Here is a 23,164-nt window from a genome sequence, read left to right as displayed (position 1 = left end):
TATCCCTATGCCACCACTAACAAGCTATGTAACCTTCACAATGTTACTTAACCTCTTTGTACTTTGGTTTCCTCATTAGTAAATCCTAATGAAAACAGACCCCACCCAGAAAATTGTTGTGAGAATGAAATGAGTTAATACATATTAAGTGCGTAAAAGAGTTTCTAGCATATAATAACTCAAAAATGTTATTTTTACTATTGTTATTAATATTACCAGTGGCAGTTATTCAAATCAGTCCATTGGGTTGTTCTTCTGTTTTGATGGAATGGGATGTAACTTTAAACTAGACCACAATGTGAACGCGTTCACTGTGAATAGTGCCCCAAGAATAATGCCAGTACTTACATCATTGTTATGTTGTGAGGATTAAATGAAGTCATCCATGCACTGGCACCAACTGAATGAAAAAGTGCATATAAAATTCTTAACAGACTGCCTGGCACAGAACAGTACTAATATGTCATTATTATTATCATTTCTTGAAGGAAGCAGGAAAAAGATGGTTTTATGTACTTAGCCTTTAGTGCTGAGGCACTTTGGCTTTCCAGGTCCCTGGCCAGCACGTTTCTTCTTTTTGGAAACACGTATCCTTTCGGATGATCAGCTAAGATAAAGACTTGTAGAGATGGAACTGGTGTTGGATACTTTCAGTGGGAAAATGTTTCTGGTTCCAAAGATCTCATTTACTTTTTGGAATCTGTTGCTTGAACTGTTTAAGATTGCTTGAACAAGTGAATATTCTTGACTTTTCCATGTGCATGTGTCCTGCCCCCCCAGTTGCTTGTCAGTCCTTTGTGGGTAACAACAGGCCTTCTACCCCTACTAAGTCCACTTACTGGTTTGGAGAGAGGAGATTCTTTGCCAGCATCATTACAGCTGTGGTTGTACTTTTAAAAAAAATTTAATTGCTGAATAATTTAAATAGGCATAATTAAAAACATACAAAGTGTGCAATTTTATGGGTTTGACACATGTATATGCCAATGAAACCATCACCATACTTAAGATATAGAACATTTCCTTCTTCCTCAATGTTTCTTGATTTCCCTTTATAGTCAGTTGCTCTCCCCTCTAGCCTACTCAAGAACTGATTGGCTTTCTGTCACTATAGATTAGTTTGCAGTATATAAATGTAATCATATACCATGTACTTTTATATGTGGCATGGTAATTTAAGATTAAAACATTTTGTTCGAGTTATCAATAGTTTGTTCATTTTTATTGCTGAATATTTTTTTCATTGTATGAATATACCACAATTTATTTATCCATTCACCTGGTGAAAGACATTTGGGTCATTTCTATTTTTTTGGCAATCAAGAGTATAACTACTCTTTGAGTTGCCTTGACATCATTGTTGAAGAGAAATTGAGCATATTCGTATGAGTGTATTTCTCAAGTTTCTATTAGTTTCATTGATCTATATGCCTATTCTTATGATAATACCACTGTTTTGATTACTGTGGCTTTATAGTAAGTCTTGAAATATGATAGTGTGAGTCTTATCAATATTTTTAGATGATTTTTGCTTAGGTGGTTTGCACTTCCATGTAAATTTTGTAATAGCTTGTGAATTTCTATTAAAAAGCTTCTGAAATTTATATTGAGATTGCAGTGAATCTATAGTTCAATTGGGTGAGGTAATATCTGAACAATATTGAATACTCCAAGGCACAAATGCGATGTAACTCTCCACGTTTTTTTTTTTTTTTGTGAAGAAGATCAGCCCTGAGCTAACATCCACGCCAATCCTCCTGTTTTTGCTGAGAAAGACTGGCCCTGAGCTAACATCCATGCCCATTTTCCTCACTTTATATGGGACACTGCCACAGCATGGCCTGACAAGCAGTGCGTCAGTGCATGCCCCGGATCCGAGCCAGGGCTGCCAGCAGCAGAGTGCGCGCACTTAACCGCTACATCACAGGGCCGGCCCCTCCACGTATTTTTTTTCAATTAAAAAAAATTTCTTTAAATTTTTTAGTTTTTGGTTTATTGGACTTGAATATCTTTTGTTAAGTTTATCTTCATTTATTTAATTTTTTGGATGCTACTATAAATAAATATATAAATGCAAATTATATTGTGAAGTTTTAAAAATATTTATTACTTGTCAACGGAAATATCCATTTCCCTATGTGTACTGTGTCTTATGTCTTAAGGTCTTACATACTGTGACCTTACTGAATTAACTTATTGGTTCTAGTAGTTATTGTCTTTTTGCAGATTACTTAAAATTTTCTATGTATGTGATCAAGCGTGTTTTTTGCAAATAAAAAGAATCCTTTTCTTGTTTTATTGCACTGCCTAGAAACTCCAGGGAAATGTTGTATACAGAGGATCGGATGAACTTCCTTGCTTTCTTCTTGATCTTAGGGAAAAACATTTATTCTGTCACGTAAGCATGGCAGTAGCTGTTGATTTTTCATAGATGATCTTTGCCAAGTTAAGGAAGATCCTTTATATTTCTAGCTTGCTAAGAGGTATTATTTTTTAAATCACAAATCAATGTTGAAATTTGTCAAATACTTTTCATACATATATTGGGATGATTATATGATATTTATTTTTTATTGTTGATATGTTGAATTATAATTATTCATTTTTGATTGATAAATGAACCTTATATTATCAGGATAAACCCCACTTGATCAAGAGATATTATTCCTTTTATATATTGTTGTATCAACTTCTATTATTTAGTTAAGGACTTCTGTACCTATGTTTATAAGGTATGTTGGTCTGTACTTTTCTTTTCTAGTAAAGTCTTTATCTGGTTTTGAAACAATAAAAATTATAGCCACAAAATATGAAGTGGAAATGTGTTTCCTTTTCTTCTATTTTCTTAAGAAGTTTGCTCAGAATCAGTATTGTTTCTTCCTCAAATATTTGTTGATTTCCCAGCCATCTGGGACTGGGAAATATTTTTACTTACAATTAAATTTCTGTGTAGAAATGTTTTTAATTACAAACTCAATTTCTTTAGTAAATATATATCTTTTCAGGTTTTTTTTGGTAACTTATGGTTATTTGGGTCTTTAGAGGGATTTGTCCATTTCATCTGAGCTGTCAAATTTATGGCACAAAGTTGTTCCTGCTATTTCTTACCCCCTTAATGTCTGTAGAATCTATTGCAGTGTCTCCTCTCTCATTCCTGGCACTGGTAATCCATGTCTTTTCTTTTTATTTCTTGATCAGTTTAGAGTAGGGTTCCTCAAATTTAGCACCATTTGTATTTCAGTCCAGATAATTCTTTGTTGTGGGAGGCAGTTCTGTGCATTGTAGAACATATAGCAATATCCCTCACCTCTACTCACTAGCCACCAGTAGCAACACTTCTCCTTTCAGGTGTGAAAAACAAAAATATCTCCAGACATTTGTTCCATATCCTCGACAGTCTCAAGATAGTAGAAGTCTAATATTCCTAGAGGCAAATGTGACCTTTTTATCCATAGGCGTCTTTTAAGAATGTGACAAGAGAACAGGAAGAAAAAAGAGTTTGATGCCAAATCCCTGGGGTTATAACATTATTATAATACCTGCAAACTACATAATGTGAAACTGTTCTACATTTAGGCGTGCACACATACACACAGTGAAAAATAAAAATAAAAACAAGTAAACATAGTGCTCAATTAATGGGGTAGACTGGAACCTGAAGGGGCTATGGAACACTATACACTCAACAAGAGCTTTCAGCAGTGGCAATGAGCAAAGTCCACAAAAAAAGGCACTTCAGGCCCAGCCTTTCCCTTACTGGGAATATTTTCAAAAGGAAACAGTTCAAACAAAGAAAATGAATTCTAAAGAATAGTTTTATAAAGCAACATTAACAAACAGAAAAAACAAGACACAATCTCTATGTCTAGCACTAGGATAAGGTTACATAAATTATGATCTCTTAGAATGTTGCAATTCTAAGGAACTATTAACAGAATAACTGTGGTACACACATATATATATACATGAAAGAGTATTAAAATGAAAGGAGAAAATGTAGAATATAAAACTATACATTGTCCTTCATTAGAATATGTAGATCTGTGCTTACGCATACTCAATATGTAATGCATATGGGAATTTGTAAGGATATAAAAAGATGAATTCAGAAGGGAAAACAAAGTACCAAAAACTATTTTATGGTCATAGCATTATAGATAAAATGTTTTAAATTAACTTTCTTTGCATATAATTTAATTTAACAGTAAATCTGGCCTGCATTCCTCTGCCTATTTCCTCTCTGAATTTGAACAGAGTACTTCACTTTCCTGGTTAATATTTACCCAAGGCACAAGCTGTCTCCTTTGAAGTGTTTCCTAAAGGAGTAAATAGAATAATGTCTGCATATTATCTCTATACAGTAGGTGCTAGATAAATGTTACTCTGGATCAGCATTCTTCTTTGAAAATGTTACCTCTCCATTCACCCACCAGCCTCCAACATCCCTCCATATCGTTTATCTGTTCAGAATGGAAGCCTGAGTTAGTGCTTCCAAGAATTTTTTCCACAGTACATCTGCTGTGTACATAGCAAGTTCAGACGTGTTATTTCTCAAATTGAATAGACTCCCTTTCCTCTAGCATGAGTGTCAATAAACAAGCTCAGTACATCGTATCTAAAACCAACAAGAGCATTTGATTTTCCCACATTGTTGTGGGAGAAAAAGGAAGAGGGGGTCATCAAAACGTCCAGTGAGATGAGTCCTCACCTGGAAAGTTGTCTCCACGCAGAGAGGACCCCAGGAACAAATGAGAAGCAGTAGACTTTTCCAGAATATGAAATCCCTTTATCCTGGCATGTACAACTGCAAAGTGTGTTTGGTAAATTTCCTACAGAAATTATTGGCTGAATCTCTTAATGTGGACCTTGCTCTTTTAAAAGCTGGGGAAGAGGGGCCGGCCCCGTGGCATAGAGGTTAAGTCCGCATGCTCCAATTTGGTCTCCAGGGGTTCACAGTTCAGATCCTGGGTGCAGACCTACACACTGCTCATCAAGCCATGCTGTGGCGGCTTGTCCCACATACAAAATAGAGAGAGATTGGTGCAGATGTTAACTCAGGGCCAATCTTCTTCACCAAAAAAAAAAAAAATGCTGGGGGAGAAAGCTTGTGCTAGTTGGTGTGAGATCCAGAGGCATTCAGTCCCTCCCTCTAGGCCCCATGTTCAGGAAGCTGGTTCTGTTAGTCTGGGAGTCTGGCTGTGTCTCAGGGTTGGATCCTGATGCTACCATTTATCAGTTATGTGTCTTTGGCCAGTTATCTAATCTTTCTGTGCTTCAGTCTCCTCATCTGTAGGTGGAGTGAATAATATTATCTACTATTACTAGTTTTTTTGTTTTTTGTAAGTTAAGTGGTCTAACATTTGTGAAATTCTTAGGCAAGTGCCTGACAAATATAAAGTGTACATTAACTTTTTTTAAATGAAACAAAAAGCAAAACAAAACAAAATTACCCTAATATAGAGTAAGTTGCATATGTACAAGTCTCTCTCAAAATATTCAGTGAGATGTATTTTCCCTGTGGTTTTATTTTTTTATTTAATTTAATTAATTTATTTTTTTGTGAGGAAGATCAGCCCGGAGCTAACATCCATACCAATCCTCCTCTTTTTGCTGAGGAAGACCGGCCCTGAGTTAACATCTATTGCCAATCCTCCTCCTTTTTTTTTTTCCCCTTTTTCTCCCCAAAGCCCCAGCAGATAGCTGCATGTCATAGTTGCACATCCTCCTAGTTGCTGTATGTGGGACTGCCACCTCAGCAAGGCGGGACAAGCGGTGCGTCAGTGCACTCCCAGGATCTGAACCCAGGCTGCCAGTAGTGGAGCGCGCGCACTTAACCGCTAAGCCAAGGGTCCGGCGGGCCCCCATTCCCTGTGGTTTTAGATTCAGCCTCTTTTGATATGATCATGCTAATGTGACACAATGAAGAAAAGAATGTCAAAAAGAGATAACGTTGTTCTACTACGCAGTCCTACTGAGTCCAGATAACTGTGTGTGCTTTTCCTATAAACATCTTCATCAAATTCCTCATTTATGTTGACTCAAGGTGGCCATTTCTTACTGGCTCATTATATATAAGTGGATATGCTCAAATGACAATGTTAGATAAGGCTTTGCCTTAATTTGGGATTCTTGGTATTCAAGAAAAACGAACTCATGTTAAAACATTATCACAATCTAGCCAGACAGCTTAACGTATGTAATGTATCTTGAAAACAGAGATAAAAGATAAATTACCTCCATCTTATCAGAAAACTAATTTAGGAGTGGTAGAAACAGTTTCCTATCATAAAGCATAGAAATCCAGGTGGAATTTTATTTATCTTAGATTTAGGTTGTTCCAACTCACCCTTGGGGGTAATTCAGTGTGTTTGCAATAGCACAGATTCCCACCCATTGGCTGAAGAAAATCCAAGGTTGTTCCATTACCCCTAAATCTGTGAGCTAAAGAACATAAACTAGTTTGATATGGCTACACAGCTTGAAGTGTGTTATTTAGTATGATAGCAAATATGAAGGACAATGATATATGACCACCTTGAGCTCTGCAACTCCAATTCTCAGCAGGTGTCCCATCAGCTGGCACGTATAACTCCAGGTGTACTTGATACTTTCGGACTCTGAAAAGACACACAGTTTACAGAAGGAGTTGGGGAAAGAGACACTGGAATGGCCTAACTAAGATTGCCAGTCCTGGCCTGGCATAAAAGAACCTGATTCCCTCATTGGGTAAAAAGCCAGAAGCCTGTCATGAGAAGTGGTTAAATTTACTAATGCTGTAGGTTTTCCATATCTGGGTTTTGACATGAAAAATAGCTCCTGGTTCTCAGGAATATTTGTTTGTCCATCTTCGCAGCACAAGGATGTCTTCTTCTTGTATGTATTGTCCAAAAAGAGTATCAGTATTGGTAAGATGAATGTGACACAATTTGGTACCATCCTCACTTTTTTCTATGTCTAATAATTTTGAACCTTTTATCATTTTATTAGGAATACCTCAAGGATTCAAATGTCTGAGCCTTTGGGATTTGATTTATAGTATTACTACAAAGGAAATACCTCTGAACGCTGATAAAGGGTTAGCATGGCTGAGGGTTGGAATGATTCAGATGATTAGGTTCAGTGATAATATTCGATGATTTTTATCATACTTGGTCAATTCTTATCAACAAGTCTTTACAAAAGTTTTGTTCCGGCAAATATTCCATGAATGTTTATCAATAGTATTTTTCTAACTGTCCTAACGGCTAATCGTTGACCAGGATATCATTGTTCAAAATTAAATTTAATAGGATCAATTGAATATATGTCCATTATTTGCGGGGCTTTTTTGTCCAGGAGCTGCCATATGTAGAAATTCTTTAAGTTGACTGCACTAGCAGTAGCTTGAAAGAAGTAAATTATAAAGCTAAGGTGGGATTGTCCTTAGAACCTAAACAAGTAATTATTAACAGTTAAGGGGAATATTTTATGGAAAATCAGAATTGCATAACCTTAAACTGGAAAAAATTTGTACAATCGAAACAATAAGGGATAAAAGCACGTGAAGGAGAATGAGACTATTAGTAGTTTGAGCCATCTGGGAGAGTCTTCTTTCAGTGGTCTTTAGTGGAAGCTGACTGACTTATGTGGATTTCTGTGTTTTTGTTTTGTTTGTTTTGAGGCAGTCAATTTCTACGGACAGTATGCTTTCAGAAGTTCGCTGGAAAACTACCTTTAAGGCTTTCAATGGATATAATTTTCCAAGTCTCGTCATCTGAGGATAAGACCTTGTAAACTTACAGCTGTATTCGTCGTCAGAAATACCTGATAGACTCCCTTCTATTTTTTTAAATTTTTTAAATAATTTTTTAAAATCTTTTTATTGTGGTAAGATTGGTTTATAACATTATATAAATTTCAGGTGTACATCATTATATTTCAATTTCTGTGTAGATTACATCATGTTCACCACCCAAAGACTAATTACAAGCCCTCACCACAACAGAATCACCTGCTTTTAGATAATATAGGAATTGATCAAGTGGTTGACAAAGAAAGGCGGCCTGTCTCTATTGAAGATAGCACAGAATGTATAGGACTAGTCTTTTTCAGTGTTTACGTAGGTCAAATTGTAAAATATTGGAATCCAGTATTGATGGAGCCATTCCTTGTGACATGGGCCTGTTGGTGAGCAGATCATACTCATAGAAAATGAGATATAATGGGATAGTACTCAGCAATAAAATGAATCTCTTGGTGATTCTTTTTTATGCATGTAACAGAAAATATCACCATTATACTTATCTAAAGTCTTCTAATTGCTCTATCTCTCTTTCAGCAGATGTGAATTCATCCACAGGTTGAGCTTGATAGCTCTCTTTCCTTGTCCATTCTTTAGTCATTCCTGCTTTTCTTTTGATCTTTGAGTTTGAGAGTTCCTGGTGACATTTTAAAAAATACAAAATTACTGTTGCATGACCCTGGCATTTTGGGGGATGGGATAGGACATGTTACAAGATGTGACAGTAGTGTACTGTCTTTGTGTGAGGCCCTTCACTCTTCCAAGGTTCTTGCTTCTCATTCCCAGTACCCCTCCTAACCGCCTTACACTCTAGTGATCCTCATACTTGCAAAATGCTTAGTAAAATCAGGGTGGACTCAAAGGTCAACCAGCCAAGCTGTGAGTAATCTAGCTCTGATAAATAATAGCCCTGAGTTGGGCTTGCTCCAACTTGTGTGTCTGTTGATTCTGGGCTAATCCTGCCTTTTGTGCTTTTCTAGCAGACATTTCACACAAGTGTTATAGGTGGTGGTTTCTTACAGTTTCATTTCTCCATAGTCCTGATCCTTTCCACTCTCCAGCTTTCAAGAATTCATCAACACATCTGGAGCATTAATAAATTCTTTCTTCTCTCCCCTGGCTCTCATTGATGCTAATTTAATCATCTAATGAGGCTTAAGCAAATGATAGGATAACTAGGCTCCATCTGCAAGCTTGAGCCAATTCTCTCACTTGCATTGATGCAGTCCTCTTCATATCCACTTCTACAACTGCATGTATTTTTATCTGCATTTTAAAAATGAGAAACCAAAATACACAGTGTTGATGTAAGTTGCCCAATATTATCCACCGAGTGGCTGAGCCATACCTGGAATTCAGACACACTCCTAACCCCTAGTCCCATGTTCTTACTACATTACCCAGGGCACTAGATTTAGTCATATTAAAACAATATTCTGTAGTTATGCAACATGTAGCCATTATAAAGCACTTTTACATGCATTGTGTTATCTTTTCCTCATGAAAGCCCTTGATATAGCATTGTTATTTACCCTAGACAGGACATCTTGCAATTAAAACAAATGAGAGAGTTACCAGAGGCAATTGAGGTATGTTTAGGTAGTTTGGCTATCATTTAAAATAGCTTTAAGAGTTGTAATGTGTAAGGATACAAAAGAATACAAGTGGCCCTCAGTTACCAAAGTCTTAGAATCCCATTAAGTGCAAAAGTCTCCAGATTTATAGTTTTGCATCTGAAAACTCAAAACAGCTAGTTGATCAACCAGCATGGAAGCTATAGATTTCTATGACTACATAGAAAAATGAAGACATGAATATAACTCTAATTCAAGAAAGTGGGTTAAATGGTTCCCTCACTCTAGAAGTTAAGAAATTATTGACATAACATTAAAAATAGTGTTCTACATGTTCCATCAGTTTCCTGAAAAAGAATCTAGTCAATCTAACTACTTTTCTGGTAGGAAATAACTTCAAATATCTGGGATGGTACGCATCTTCTTCAAATAGGTAAGTATCCTTCAGCATTTGGAAGAGTTAGAATTGACTATACAAATGTTTAGAGCAGGGTCTCTCAATCTTGGCATTATGGATATTTTGGGTCAGACAATTCTTTGCTATGAGGGGCTGTCCTGTGCATTCTAGGATGTTTAGCAGCATCCTTCCACCCTTTAGATACCAGGAGCACCACCTCCCAAAGTTGTCTCAACCAAAATGTCCCCAGACATGTCCAAATGTCCTCTGGAGTACAAAATTCCTCTTGGCTGAGAACTACTGTTTTAGAGGAATACAAATATTTTTGAGTGAAGAAATTTAGTATTTCACATTCTTTTAATGTGTGAAAGAATTTGCCTGTTAGAATAATAACCCTTAAATCCAACTTAAAAGGTATAATTGGGTAATTGATTTATATTCATAATTTTTTATAGTTCTTGAGGTTCTGCTTCGATATTAGAAGAGCCAATAAAATTTAGATTTACCATATGTATAATTTTTAAATGATCAGTTTATTGAAACTACAAGAATTACCTAGTATTTAAAAACAGTTCATTTGTTGCCAGAATCCTTGAAGACTACATTAATATGTGTAATCAATAAACTTAGGATTTGTGGTAGGATGCTATCAGCAGCAGGAAGACTCCTCCTCTCTGCCCCTTACCATGTCCACCTCCCTCTAGGGTCCCCTGCAGTAAGGACAAACAAGATGATCCCCAGAAAGCATATTTGTAGCCTAATGGATAATAAATATAAACAAATGGATAGATCATATCTCTACAGAGGAGGAATTTTATGAGGGAATCAGCCACCCTATAATAAAGCAGCACTACATATCAGTAGACAAAGAAAAAGATTCAACAAATTGAAGTATAATAAACACTTCATTCTCCTTTGAATGCCTACAATGTAGGCACTTCTTTCAAGAAGACTTTTAGAAGTTGGCTGACTTATGAGTGCAAAGTCCACTCTCCCTTCATCTGCTGTGTTCCATAACATATCCTCTTGGTTTCATGAATGTCATGAGATTGTCTCTTGTGCTGGTTCACAAGTGTGTTTTCCTTTGCCTGAGCCTGAGGTCCCTCTCCCTATTTTAGTGTTACAAAACCTCTTTTTCCTTGCTGACCACAGAGAATTCTTGGAAGGTAGTCTTAGCTTGTGCTCATGTAGAAATGAAAGCCTGTTATTTTGATGTGTTAAGGAACTGGGCTATGGATCCCTATTCTTCATTTAGTGATTAGCACTCACTTCTTTCCCTTCTGCAATACAATTGTTTTAAACGCCGAAGTGTTAAACACTGAATCTGCTGTGTTGCTTTTTTTCCCCCCAACCAACAGCATTTATGGCGATCTTAATTCAGCCAGATACATAGTAAGGTGTAGCTAAAATATAAGGAATATCATCTTTCCTACTCGTGACAAAGGTGCTCAAAAAAAAAAAAAAAGAGATAATTAAAAGGCAGCTTCCATGTGCTGAGGTCCCTATCTTAGTTCTCAAAGAACTTTGAAGAATACCAGATTGTAGATGTAACTCATCTTGGAGTGGTGTGAAGAAGGCTCAAGGCAAGGAACTGGGGAGCTGTGCTGGTGCTGAGCAATGTAGATGGAGAGTGTGCCCCCGAATGTGGGGCCATGGAGGAGAGTAAAGATGTCACTCTGAATATAAAAGATCCTCCAGATCAGATTTCAAGCAACCCAGGTGACTATTCATACTGGGCAATTCTTAGCACTCAAAGGTCTCTGTTTCTTCTCTGTATAACACTAAATAGCTGAAGATATTCTTTTCCTTTATTAAAAAAACATCTCTGGTGTTGTCTAGTCAGCAGATTTTATAGGGAAGTAGTGAAAGGATAGTTTGGTGTCTGCCTATTCCCCTGCTTAATGACAGCATTTATAGAAGCTTTAAAAATTTTTAATGAAATGTTATGAATCCATCAGAACCCTAATTTACATGATACCTACATAAGTAAAACAATATACCTAAGAAATGTGGGATAAGAATTTTCATCTATTGTTCTAAGGAATAAAATATGTTCTATTATTTCACTAAACTGGTGGTTCTCAAAGCATGGTCCCTGGGTCAGCAGCATCAGGATCACCTGCAAACTTGTTAGAAATGTAAATTCTAGGACTCTACCCAAGATCTACTAAATCAGAAAATTTAGGGGTGAGGTCCCACAATCATTTTTAACAAGGCTGCTAAGTGATTCTGATGCATATTCAAGTTTGAGAACCACTACTCTAAACCTCAACCAGTGGTGAGCCTCCGGAGGCATTTACCAATACCTGGAGACATTTTTAGTTGTCATAACTGGTATAGAGAGTGCTACTGGCGTCTAGAGGGTAGAGGCCAGTGTTCCTGCTAAACATTCTACAAATGCACAGGACAGCCTTACAACACAGATTTTCACAGTCTAAAATGTCCGTTATGTCCGAGTTGAGAAACTTGCTCTAAACTGAGCCTCCATTCTCTTGAATGGCCAAGAAATTAAACCTCCATCATTTGTGAATGTATGTGCGTGGAGGGGCTTCATCTCCAATTTCATTGCCTACTTCCAGGCTTAGATGGATCACAAGGCAACAGGTTCCTAATCCACGTTATCATCTTCATTTCAGTGCTCTTTTTGCTGCCCAGTACTGGTGTTTAGCGCTGTTTCTCTTGAAGTGTTGGGGCAGGAAACTCTCCTAGTGAACCCGTCCCAACCAGAAAGAATATCCTTCCACACCACCAACCAGACTTTCCTATGAGACAAGTGTCTGACCTGCATAGGATTCAGACATCCTTAAGTAATGTGCTGAGGTCAAGTGGAACAGTAGGTACCATGCTGTACTGCCTCCCCTCTCAACTTCTATCTCTTCTCAATAAATATCTACCTCCTTGGGTCTGGGTGTTTCCACGTTCCTCTCTCCATAAACTCATTCCTTGCTCTCCCCATCATGAGCCACTTAACTTCAACTTGCACAATCGAGCACTATGTCTCTTTATTGTTTGGGGGTTCGGGTGGGCTTAGGAAGCTCATCTTTTAGAAACAAATTGAATCATTTTGTCTGGACTGGGAGTGGGGGGAGGACAGGCTAACCTCAGTTAGTCTTTTCCTTAAGAACTCTCTCTGTTATATCATGTGTATTATGTTTAATGTAACATCTCATATATATTTGCATATAATATATTTAATGTACCTATAATGCAGCAATCAGAGGAGAGAATAATCTATACGAACCTAATGAGTAAAGTCCACTTGCTTATCACTAAGGGAAAGGCCATAGAAAGACAGTGGAATAAGTCATAATGCCCAGAAAATATTATCACTCCCTGGAAAAATTGGCAAGCTCTACCACAGCATGCACTGAGCGTTCCAGGAGAAGCCATGTGGGGCAACATGTAGCTGATGAAGGAGTGTCACAGAGTGGAAGTGTAGGGAACCAAACCAAGTGGGGCCACTGCAGGGGTACCTGGAGGTGCTTCCTACTGAAATATCTAAGGGAACCCATCATGGATTTGAGTGCAGGGATGCTGGTGGGCCTGCTGACCATTCACACAGCTTCCCCAGAGCCCAAACAGCATCCACACCTTTACTGATGATTACAATTACAGTTTATTCTTTTTTTAAAGATCATTTTATTGAAGTCATGTTGTTTTATAACATTGCATAAATTTCAAGTTTTCATTATTATATATCAGTTTGTGTATTGTGTTCACCCTAGTCTAGTTTTCATCCGTCACCATATATATGTGCCCCTTTACCCCTTTCACCCTACCCCTACCCCCTTTCTCTCTGGTAACCACTAATCTGTTCTCCTTATCCATGTGTTTATTTATCTTCCACATATGAGTGAAATCATATGGTGTTTGTCTTTCTCTGTCTGGCTTATTTTGCGTAGCATAATACTTTCAAGGTCCATCCATGTTGTTGCAAATGACATGATTTTGTCTTTTTTATGGCTGAGTATTATTCCATTGCGCATATATATATATATATATATATATATATATATATATATATACACACATACACACTATGTCTTCTTTATCCATTCGTCTGTTGATGGGCACTTGAGTTGCTTCCACATCTTTGCTATTGTGAATAATGCTGTGATGAACATAGGGATGCATAAATCTCTTTGAATTGTTGATTTCGTGTTCTTTGGATAAATACCCAGTAGTGGGATAGCTGGATCATATGGTATTTCTATTTTTAACTTTTTGAGAAATGTCCATACTGTTTTCCATAGTGGCTGCACCAGTTTGTATTCCCACCAGCAGTGGGAGGGTTCCCTTTTCTCCACATCCTCTCCAACACTTGTTATTTCTTATCTTGTTAATTATAGCCATTCTGACAGGTGTGAGGTAATATCTCACTGTAGTTTTGATTTGCATTTCCCTAATAATTAGTGATGTTGAACATCTTTTCATGTGCCAGTTGGTCATCTGTATATAATTTTTGGAAAAACATGTCTATTCATATCCTCTGCCCATTTTTGAGGTCCCATTCTTAAGGCTAAACTCATCATGTGGTAGAGATTTTGAAAAACTATATACTACATATAAAGGGAAGATTATTATCATTTCCACGTGTGATTTGCATGGATTGCTGAGAATTAGAATAGATAAAATATGCTAAAAACTAACCCTGTATTGGGTGGTGTTTGATATTTCTTTAAGATGCCAGGGGTCTTTCAAAATTTGATATAGTTTCAGAATCAAAATTCCTTTGTAGTAATGTTTCTTTCTCATTGCTTGCCTTTAACATCTTTTCTTTGAGTTCTGCAATTTTAGTACAGATTTAGGTATTTTTATTTTTCTTTCTCTGAAATCAACATACTTCTAAATCTGAGGATTCATGTCTTTGAACAATTCTGGAAATGTCTTAGCCATTATCTCTGTGAATATTGTCTCTCTCCTTCCCTCTCCTTTCCTATCTGGAAATCTTATTAACTTATGGTGAACCATTTCACTAATATCCAAGCTCTTAACCTCTCTATTGTATTTTCCATTTCTTTTAATTCTTTGCTTAGATTATTTTATCATATTTACATTCCAGCTCACAAATTTTCTCTTCATATGTATTTATTCTATTGTCTAACTGTCCATTAAGTGTTTAACAATTACAGTTTATTCTTTCTCTCCATCTACCCATCTGCTCCTCCAGCCACTTGCCCAGGCCCATCCCACACTGTTTTCTGTTTAGGGCTGCTTCATAGAGGGACACAGTTCCACTGGTTCCAGTCACAAGGCATAGGGATATGATTCAGATTGAGACTCATTTTCTGCATAATTTTGTTATCCTTGTCTGTGTGTGAATAGATGGGGAAGCCAAGTTTGTCCAGAGCCTGGACCAGGGAATAGATAACATAGGAGATGAGGCCCTGGGCCCGGTACTCAGGCATGGTGCCCGCCATCCGTATCTCTCCTGTCTGGTCCATCAGGCACCAGGACACAGGGGTCCCCTCAGGCCCCAGCAGGCAGACGGTGGGGAAGGTCCGGATACAGCGCTCGATGAATCTCTGGCTCCTCTCGTTGCCACCAAAATGCCAGAATTTATTCACCAAGGCAGCATCGGTAACATCCATGGATGAGAGTTTAAACATCTCTTGGTTGCTATGGAGGTTCCAACAGAAAAGCAAAGTCCATGAGTATGGACGTTTATATTTGTTCTTACCACTACCATCTTGAGAGACAGAGTAGGCAGAGGAAAGAGCAGACACAAAGTGCTGGGGTATGGGTGAGCTTGTGATGACAGAGGAACAGAATGAAGGCCAGCGTTGTTGGAGTGAGTGAGTAGGAAGGACAAGAAGTCCAAGAAGTCAACAGAGGCCTGATATATTCCAGATGAGAAAGGAAATGGTAGAGTATTTTAAGCAGGGGAGGAACATGGTCTGAATTACATTTTTGAAAAAGAGTATTTTGGCTGCTTTGAAGAATATTGATTGTAGGGGCCCAGATGAGAGCAGGGAAAGAAGTTGAGAGGCAACTTTAGCAGTGAGAGGTATGAATAATGCAGAGTAGCTTTTATCAAACTCACATGGCAATGGCTTTGCCACCGTCAGGTGATAAATTCTTTACATCCAGCAGCGAAGGAGCCAGTTTCTTTGCCATCTCAGGTGTCATAAAGAGAATGCATTGTGTTTGCTTGACTTTGAAGGATTTTATGGCTGCAAGATTTTGTATTACCTCGTTGAGGCTGGACTGTGAACCTAGATAGGATTATAAGGAGAAATGCTATGATTTAAGTACATTCTAGGGAGAAGCTCTCCAGTAAAGTAAGAAGTGTCTGAGCATGTACAGGCAGAAAACCTTGGTTTGGGGCTTGGTGCTACCACCATGTGACTGGGGTCACGTAGTCAGGATTTGTACAATTTTCCCTGTTTTATGTAAGTGAAAATGTGCCCAGAAATTCATTCAGCCACAGTCATGCCATTAGTGGCAATACCAGCACTGGAACTAAGTTTTATGGGCTTTTGATGATCAAAGGAGATGACTTATAAAAAAAGTAGTAGCCAACGTCTATTGAACACTTACTGTGCTCCCAATGTGACTGATTGTTGCAGTAATGGGCCACAGTTTGCTCACATGTACTTTTATCCATTCCCTGGAATGGTCCCCTCCTGCACTGCATCTGACCTTCAACATATGACTTGCTTTTGCAATTGAAAAGAGTAAATTTGGTGCAGGGAGAGACTTAAAAGTGCTTGCACATTGGGGTTTGACCTCTCTTTGTGCTCCTGGTTACTTTGAGACCAAGACGATATGAATAGGCCTGGGCTAGCCCCCTGCTGAGGACATGTGCTCCTATCATGCTGTCACCACAGCCAACAGCTGTCACAGACAGCAAGAACCATGACATGTGAGTGAGGCCATGCTGAAGCCAACCAGCCCGTGGTCCACTCATCAACTGACTGCAGTTGCATGAGTAAACCCAGACGAGACCAGCAGAAGAACTGCCTTGCAAAGCCAAGCCCAAATTGTTGATTCACAGAATTATGAGGTTTGCTATGCAGCAAAAGTTAGCTGAAACATCCAGGTATTGTACTAAGCAATTCCTATTCAAGATTTCATTTAACATTTTTAATACCTCTATGTTTTAGGTACCATTATCATTCCCATTTTTATATATGAAAATCATGATCTCAGGGATGATAAGTCACTTGGCTAGGATCACATAGCAAGTAACAGGCAGTTGCCAACCTAGGGAGTCTGACCCTGGAGGACATGCTCATGAGCACGACAGTTGTCCTTCATGACCTGGGAAGTGCTCAATGGTGAGTTGTCATTCTTATTCCAGGAATGGAAGTCCCTAGGAGAAGCTCTGCTCTGGCCCCCAATCACCCTAAGGGACCTTAGCTATGTCTACAAAATATGCCGTAAATCCTTGGCTATCGAGGAATTATGTTATGGTTCCCTATATGAAACGCATTCTTTACAAGCTTTGAGGGTGTTTTTTCCCCCTTTACAGGAATAGTTGCAGCTGAGTAAAAAAATTGACAGCAGATTGAGGGTCTAGGGCTTGGAGGAATAAGATATGTGTGAGGGGAAATTGTTCAGGACAGAGAAGTAAATCAGCACACATCCCATTCCTCTTACTCACTTTGGATCTGCAAATGCTGTTTCCAATTGATGACTTCCGGTGAGCCAAGGAATTCCTGACAGTTCTTGGGGTCCTTAGAGTAGATTTGGTAAGTATTGGTGTAGTGATCAAGGTCATCTGTCATCTCCTGTTATCATTGGGAAAAGGAGAATAAAACAAATTCCTTATATTTTATGATCGTAATACTTTTTTCTAAATTCCATTATATTGTGATTATTTTGTGTGTGTGTGAGGAAGATCAGCCCTCAGCTAACATCCATACTAATCCTCCTCTTTTTGCTGAGGAAGACCGGCTCTGAGCTCACATCTATTGCCAATCCTCCTCTTTTTTTTTTTTTCTTTTTTTTCTCCCCAAAGCCCCAGTAGATAGTTGTATGTCACAGTTGCACATCATCCTAGTTGCTGTATGTGGGACGTGGCCTCAGCATGGCCGGACAAGCGGTGCGTCGGTGCGTGCCCGGGATCTGAACCGGGACCGCCAGTAGCGGAGCGCGCGCAATTAACCGCTAAGCCACAGGGCCGGCCCCATATATTGCGATGTTTTTAATGACTAAAATATTAGTATTTTTATTGGTGCTTACGATTATTTCTGAATCATTTAAATCATGAGATCAATATGAAAGATTTCGGTATTCAATTTATGATGGAAAATTGCAGAGCAATACTGTTCTCTACCCATATATTATATTAAAATTTCAAATCAAATGAAAACACAACTATTTAGAATGTATTCTTCTATACCTCCATCACCCTCAAGAGGAAGAAGAGAAAAGCAATTGACAAGGAAAATCTTCTGCTGCAAGAACAATTTTACTACAGTTCAAATACTCACAGAACACACAAACTATGAACATGACAGCATTAAATTTGGTTACAGACAACTCTGGATTAAAATCTCCATCTTAATGAAGCCAAAGAAGATGAAAACCAATTAAAAATGCTGTCTTAAAATAATACTATTGTTAAACAAACCATAGTTACAGAAAAACAAAGAAACCACTTATTTAGAAAATTCTCCTCAAATTATTAAATAACAGATGAGATTATTTGGAGGAAGGAGACACAGGAAAATATTACCACAACTAGCGCAGAATTAGAAGCCTTTTTTTAAACTAGTTGGAAAATGTTTCCCAAAAATACACTCACAAGTCGGCAATGATACCACTGACACATTTTATTCCTTAAGATCACATTTAAGATAAAATATCAAATAATTTTATTTCAGTTCACTTTTTATTATTAATCTAAATTTCTTCATTTTATATGTTATTTAATTTAGTGGTTTTTAAATAACTTTTTATTTCTATGAAAGGTATAATATTTGTATTTTTATAAATTTATAATTTTACTGGATGTTTTAAAATAAGCTTAGGAATTTTTGTCTTTGAAATGTATTAACTACTTAGTTTCACTAATTTTTAAATGTTTCCTCAAAATGTATATGGAAATTCTAGTATTATAAGTTTGCTTTTTATAATCACTCTAACCTACTGTCCTGTTTCACACATTCTTATCTTTGCCGTTGCTGTTTTCTCTGGTTAGACTATCCTATTTTCCTCATCAGCCTGATAAAAATATATTTATCTACAAAATCCAGTTCAGATGAAATCACCAAGAAGTGTCTCTAACCTTATCCTGTAATCTCCATCTCTAATCTCCAGAGTTTGATCAGATTTTGCCTGTGCTGTTTCTGTATGTTGTACATCTTCTGTTCTTGCACACGTCACACTGAGTCGTAATTTATTTGCTTATCTACTCTTTCCCCAGGCTGTGAGCTTCTTGAGGACAAGCACTTGTTCACCATCACTGTGATTCATTTCTGTATCCTCACGGCCCACCACATTGCCAGTTGCATGGTAGGCATATAGCAAATAAGAACAGAGAAGCATGTTCATTCCATATCTGGCACCTTACCTGCTCCTGAGGGCGGATAACCACGGTGTTAAAATCAGGCCACTTGTCCACCAGGGCCTTGAGCTTGAATGGGTTTCCCTGATTCATGTGGAAGACGGTCCCATAAACCTGCAGCATCCCGAGAAATTGAGCGAGTCAGCTTATTAGGAAGGGATGGCAAAATGCCTGGTTTGATCAGAACAAAGGTTTATTTCTATGAAATCATGAAATTTTATGGTTGAAAGGGAAAAATATGGCATCTAGGTGAAACAATCTCCGTGTGCTACATTTTTTTGCCTCAAATGAGAAAGATTTTTTTCTCCCCATCCAATATGAATCATACATGCATATAGTAAAATATTTAGAGAAATAAAATCAATGATTTTAAGAACACCGCTCTTAATTTTAGGATTTAATATTATCTTTTCCCAGACTTTTCTCCTGTTAATATATTGAGAGATACACAATTTTACAAAGGTAAAATGATCTGATACATGATATTTTTCCCCATTGAATACATTGTGGGCATATTTCTATATTCGTAAACACAAAAGTTTTCAATTATTTTTAATGACTGCATAGGATTCCATTATATGAATGTACCACAGTTTATTAATTTATTTGTCTACTGATGGTCATTTTAGCTGTTTCCAACTTTTCACTTTAACAAATAATTCTTTATAGAACATGCTTGAACAGAAATATTTTCGTGAGCATCTGATATTTTCTTAGAATATCCAGAAGGGTAATTGCTGGTTCAAATGTTATGCACGTGTTTAAAACTCTTTAACATATGTGTCCACAATACCCTCTGGAAAGGCTAAATGAACTCCCATCAAAAATCAGAGGCTATAGTATAGCACTCAAGAGAATGGGCTGTGAGGTCCCCTGGCCTGGGGCCAGGCTTGGATTCCCACCCTCACCTGTTGTACAGGCTGTTGAAAGAGAGGGGGGAGGGGAGAGAGAATGAAAGAGAGTGAACCTGTGGACATCAAGTGTCCTTGTGATGTGGGGGTTGGGGGATGTAGCAGTGGATACCAGCATGGGCCTCATGACACTTGTAAACATGAAGCCTCTGCAGATACCAGCATGGAAACATGCCAATGAACAAAGGGTCAAAACCCCTTTTGGGGTTTCCAACATGGACAGATGATGACCAAGGACTATACCAGTATCCTTCCCTCCTGCCACCCTCAATCCAACATGAACAATTGATGTTAGACCAGGAAGAAAAAGAAGAAAAAAATCTCTCTAAGTTGACTGAGTTTATCTAAATTTATTCTGTTTTCAGCCATGAGTGGAGGCTTGATATAGAAATTTGTATAGTTTAGCAAAATATAGACGTAGACTTTTTACCCATTTGCATTTGGGGCCTGTAAAATTGATTTACACTGTGATGTTATCCATTACAAGATCTGAAAATGTGTGGAACTGTTAGTCTTTCTTGTTCCTATAGCCTGATTAGTTAAAACTCTTTCTTTTTTTTCTGCCGAACTCAGAACATAGTGAGCCAGGCAGCTACTCTAAGTTGACTCAACTGGAGCTGACACATACAATAAAATGTATTGAATATCTAACACTTAGAAGAATGGATGGACTTTTTCTCAACTAAGATTCAAGTAAGTATTAAGTTCTAAATTATACCTCCATTAAAGGTACCTGGTGTGTAAATATTCTAGATTTCAACTAGGAGAAAACATATATCTTTAATATGCAACCAAAGAATATGAATGCTATTTCTTCATGAAAGTTGGGGACCCAAGAGGGCCACCTTATCCTACGAGAGATGTTCCAAGAAAGGACACTTGGGAAGCGCCAAGAATTTTCTCAAAATGTGTGGGGTCCACTTAACCTCGGGGAATAAAGAGAAATTTAAATCACAAAATTCTACACTATAGAGCATGAAAGAAAATCTTTTAGCCTGAAGAATTTTTTAAAATAGCTACTCACCATAAAAATACCTTAGGCAAGTGTCCATAGAGTATCTAACTGATGTTACCTCCAAGAAAAACTCTTTCTGAGAGCTTGCCTGGATCTTAAGGATTATCAAGTGAAGCCAATTAAATATTAGGTAATGAAGGTTAATGTTAGCGGGATCTACCAAAGTGAATGACTTTAGTTTTAGATTAGTTGAAGTCATTTTTAATAGTAATTAAGAACAGGGCGAGTTGTTTCATTAGTCAATTTCTAATAAAGGAAAATGAAGCCATATGATCTACAAATAAAATAAAGCTAATATTTTTCTCCTTTACACTAAAAGGAGAGAGTAACAAATCTATTAGGTAGTGAGGGAGGTGAATGCATTTATCTTATCTAAGACATATGCATTATATAGGAGTGTCTTGTAAAACAGTAGAAATCTAGTTTCTATTTCTACAAAAATGTTTCAGGGAAAAATGATTTTCCTTAAAATATATATATACACATACATATTACATGCACACACACACACATGGTCATACTTAGGTTCCACTGGAGTGGACCTTATCCCTTTGGTTGATAACAAAAAACACAAAGACTTGAGCCTATCATTAGAGTTGTTCTTGCACAGTTCTGGATGTAGGCATTTATGTGAATGTTTTATTTAATCCTGAGATTTCTGATCAATTTTCCTAGGTTAAGGGAGATACTGGGAGGCAGCCACAAAATAGCCTAATGCAATAATTTCAGAGCAATTGGGAAATTTAAGTCAATATAGGAATTGACTTCTCATTAATTTCAAAGAAGACTCATGATGGTTAACCTCTCACCCAGTAAGTCTTCTTTGAGGAAGAACGAATTAAACATTAATATGCATTTTCAGCCAACTTTATAGGGGAAGTCTGGGCAAATTTCCAGTGCGGTTATAGAATGTTTCTTGGAAAGCAGCAAGGGAATACTTTTTGAATCAGCACAGAGCAAAAGGCAGTTTTAGGTCTCAGGCATACCTATGTTCACACCATAGGATTGCAACTCACTATTTGTGTGATTTTGGGCAAGTCACTTAACTAAGCCTCGGTCGTCTTCTCATCAGTGACAAGGACATAATAGCAAATATCTTGTAGAGAGGTAATGCAAATTAAATGAGAGAAAACATGCTATAGTGCCTGGCACAGAATAGGTACTCAGTAAATGTTAGTCTCTTTTCCTCTTCTCTCACAGGAAGTTTCTATTCCTTACTCCCCTCAAAATTTTCCATTGTCACCTTTAAGGATACAGGAAGGCTCTTCCTCAAGGATTTCTCCAGCGTCTGCAGCATCTGGGCACTTTTCAATGGGAACATCATGGAAGATATCTTAGCCTAGAGAGACAAACAAGAAACAGCCAGGAATGAGAAGAGCTGGAGGAGATTCAGAAACAAGAGTGGCAAGATCTATGCTAATGGTCCAGGCCCTCTTCAGTGTCTCTTCATTGGTGTCACCTTCACTAAAGTCCTCACCAATTCCAAGGGAGGACGAGACTGGCAGAAGGCAGATGGGGCACTTTCTGAACTTTTCAGTTCACTTTCTTACACCTTGATGAATTCTAGCCATTAGTTTCACTTTAGATGAGGAAGCACATTTTAAAATACACACATAGGGACAGAGATTGGATTGGTGGTTACCAGAGGGGAAGGGGGGAGGGAGGAGGGTGAAAGGGATAATTCGGTACATGCGTGTGGTGATGGGTTGTAATTAGTATTTTGGTGGTGAACATGATGTAATCTATGCAGAAATAGAAGTACAATGATGTACACCTGAAATTTTTACAATGTTATAAACCAATGTTACTGCAATAAACAAAAAATTAAAAAAAATAAAAATAAAAAAATAAAATACACACACACACACATATATATATGTAATATCTTTCGAAATTTAGTTGCTATTAGTTATTCTCCTGACTCTACCAGTAATAAGCTGTGTAAACTTAGGAAAGTTATTTAGCTTCTCTGG

The 23,164-nt window shown here is 37.6% G+C and overlaps 1 protein-coding gene across 1 annotated transcript; it reads right to left on the bottom strand.

The window, feature by feature from the left end:
• Positions 1 to 14,967: 14,967 nt before the first annotated feature.
• On the bottom strand, positions 14,968 to 22,524 carry LOC101403786 (glycine N-acyltransferase-like). Its single transcript, XM_014792859.2, has 5 exons — positions 22,435 to 22,524; positions 19,272 to 19,379; positions 17,358 to 17,484; positions 15,795 to 15,966; positions 14,968 to 15,370 (listed from the first exon to the last, which is right to left on the bottom strand). Exons 1-5 carry the CDS (start codon positions 22,513 to 22,515, stop codon positions 14,968 to 14,970), a joined length of 891 nt encoding a protein of 296 aa, XP_014648345.1. The 5' UTR covers positions 22,516 to 22,524.
• Positions 22,525 to 23,164: the final 640 nt, after the last annotated feature.

Source organism: Ceratotherium simum, chromosome 34, assembly GCF_057802395.1.
Source record: "Ceratotherium simum simum isolate JZ-2026a chromosome 34, ASM5780239v1, whole genome shotgun sequence".
NCBI lineage: Eukaryota > Metazoa > Chordata > Mammalia > Perissodactyla > Rhinocerotidae > Ceratotherium > Ceratotherium simum.
The sequence above is the reverse complement of the archived record's forward strand: the minus strand, read 5'-3'. Positions and strand labels throughout refer to the sequence as shown.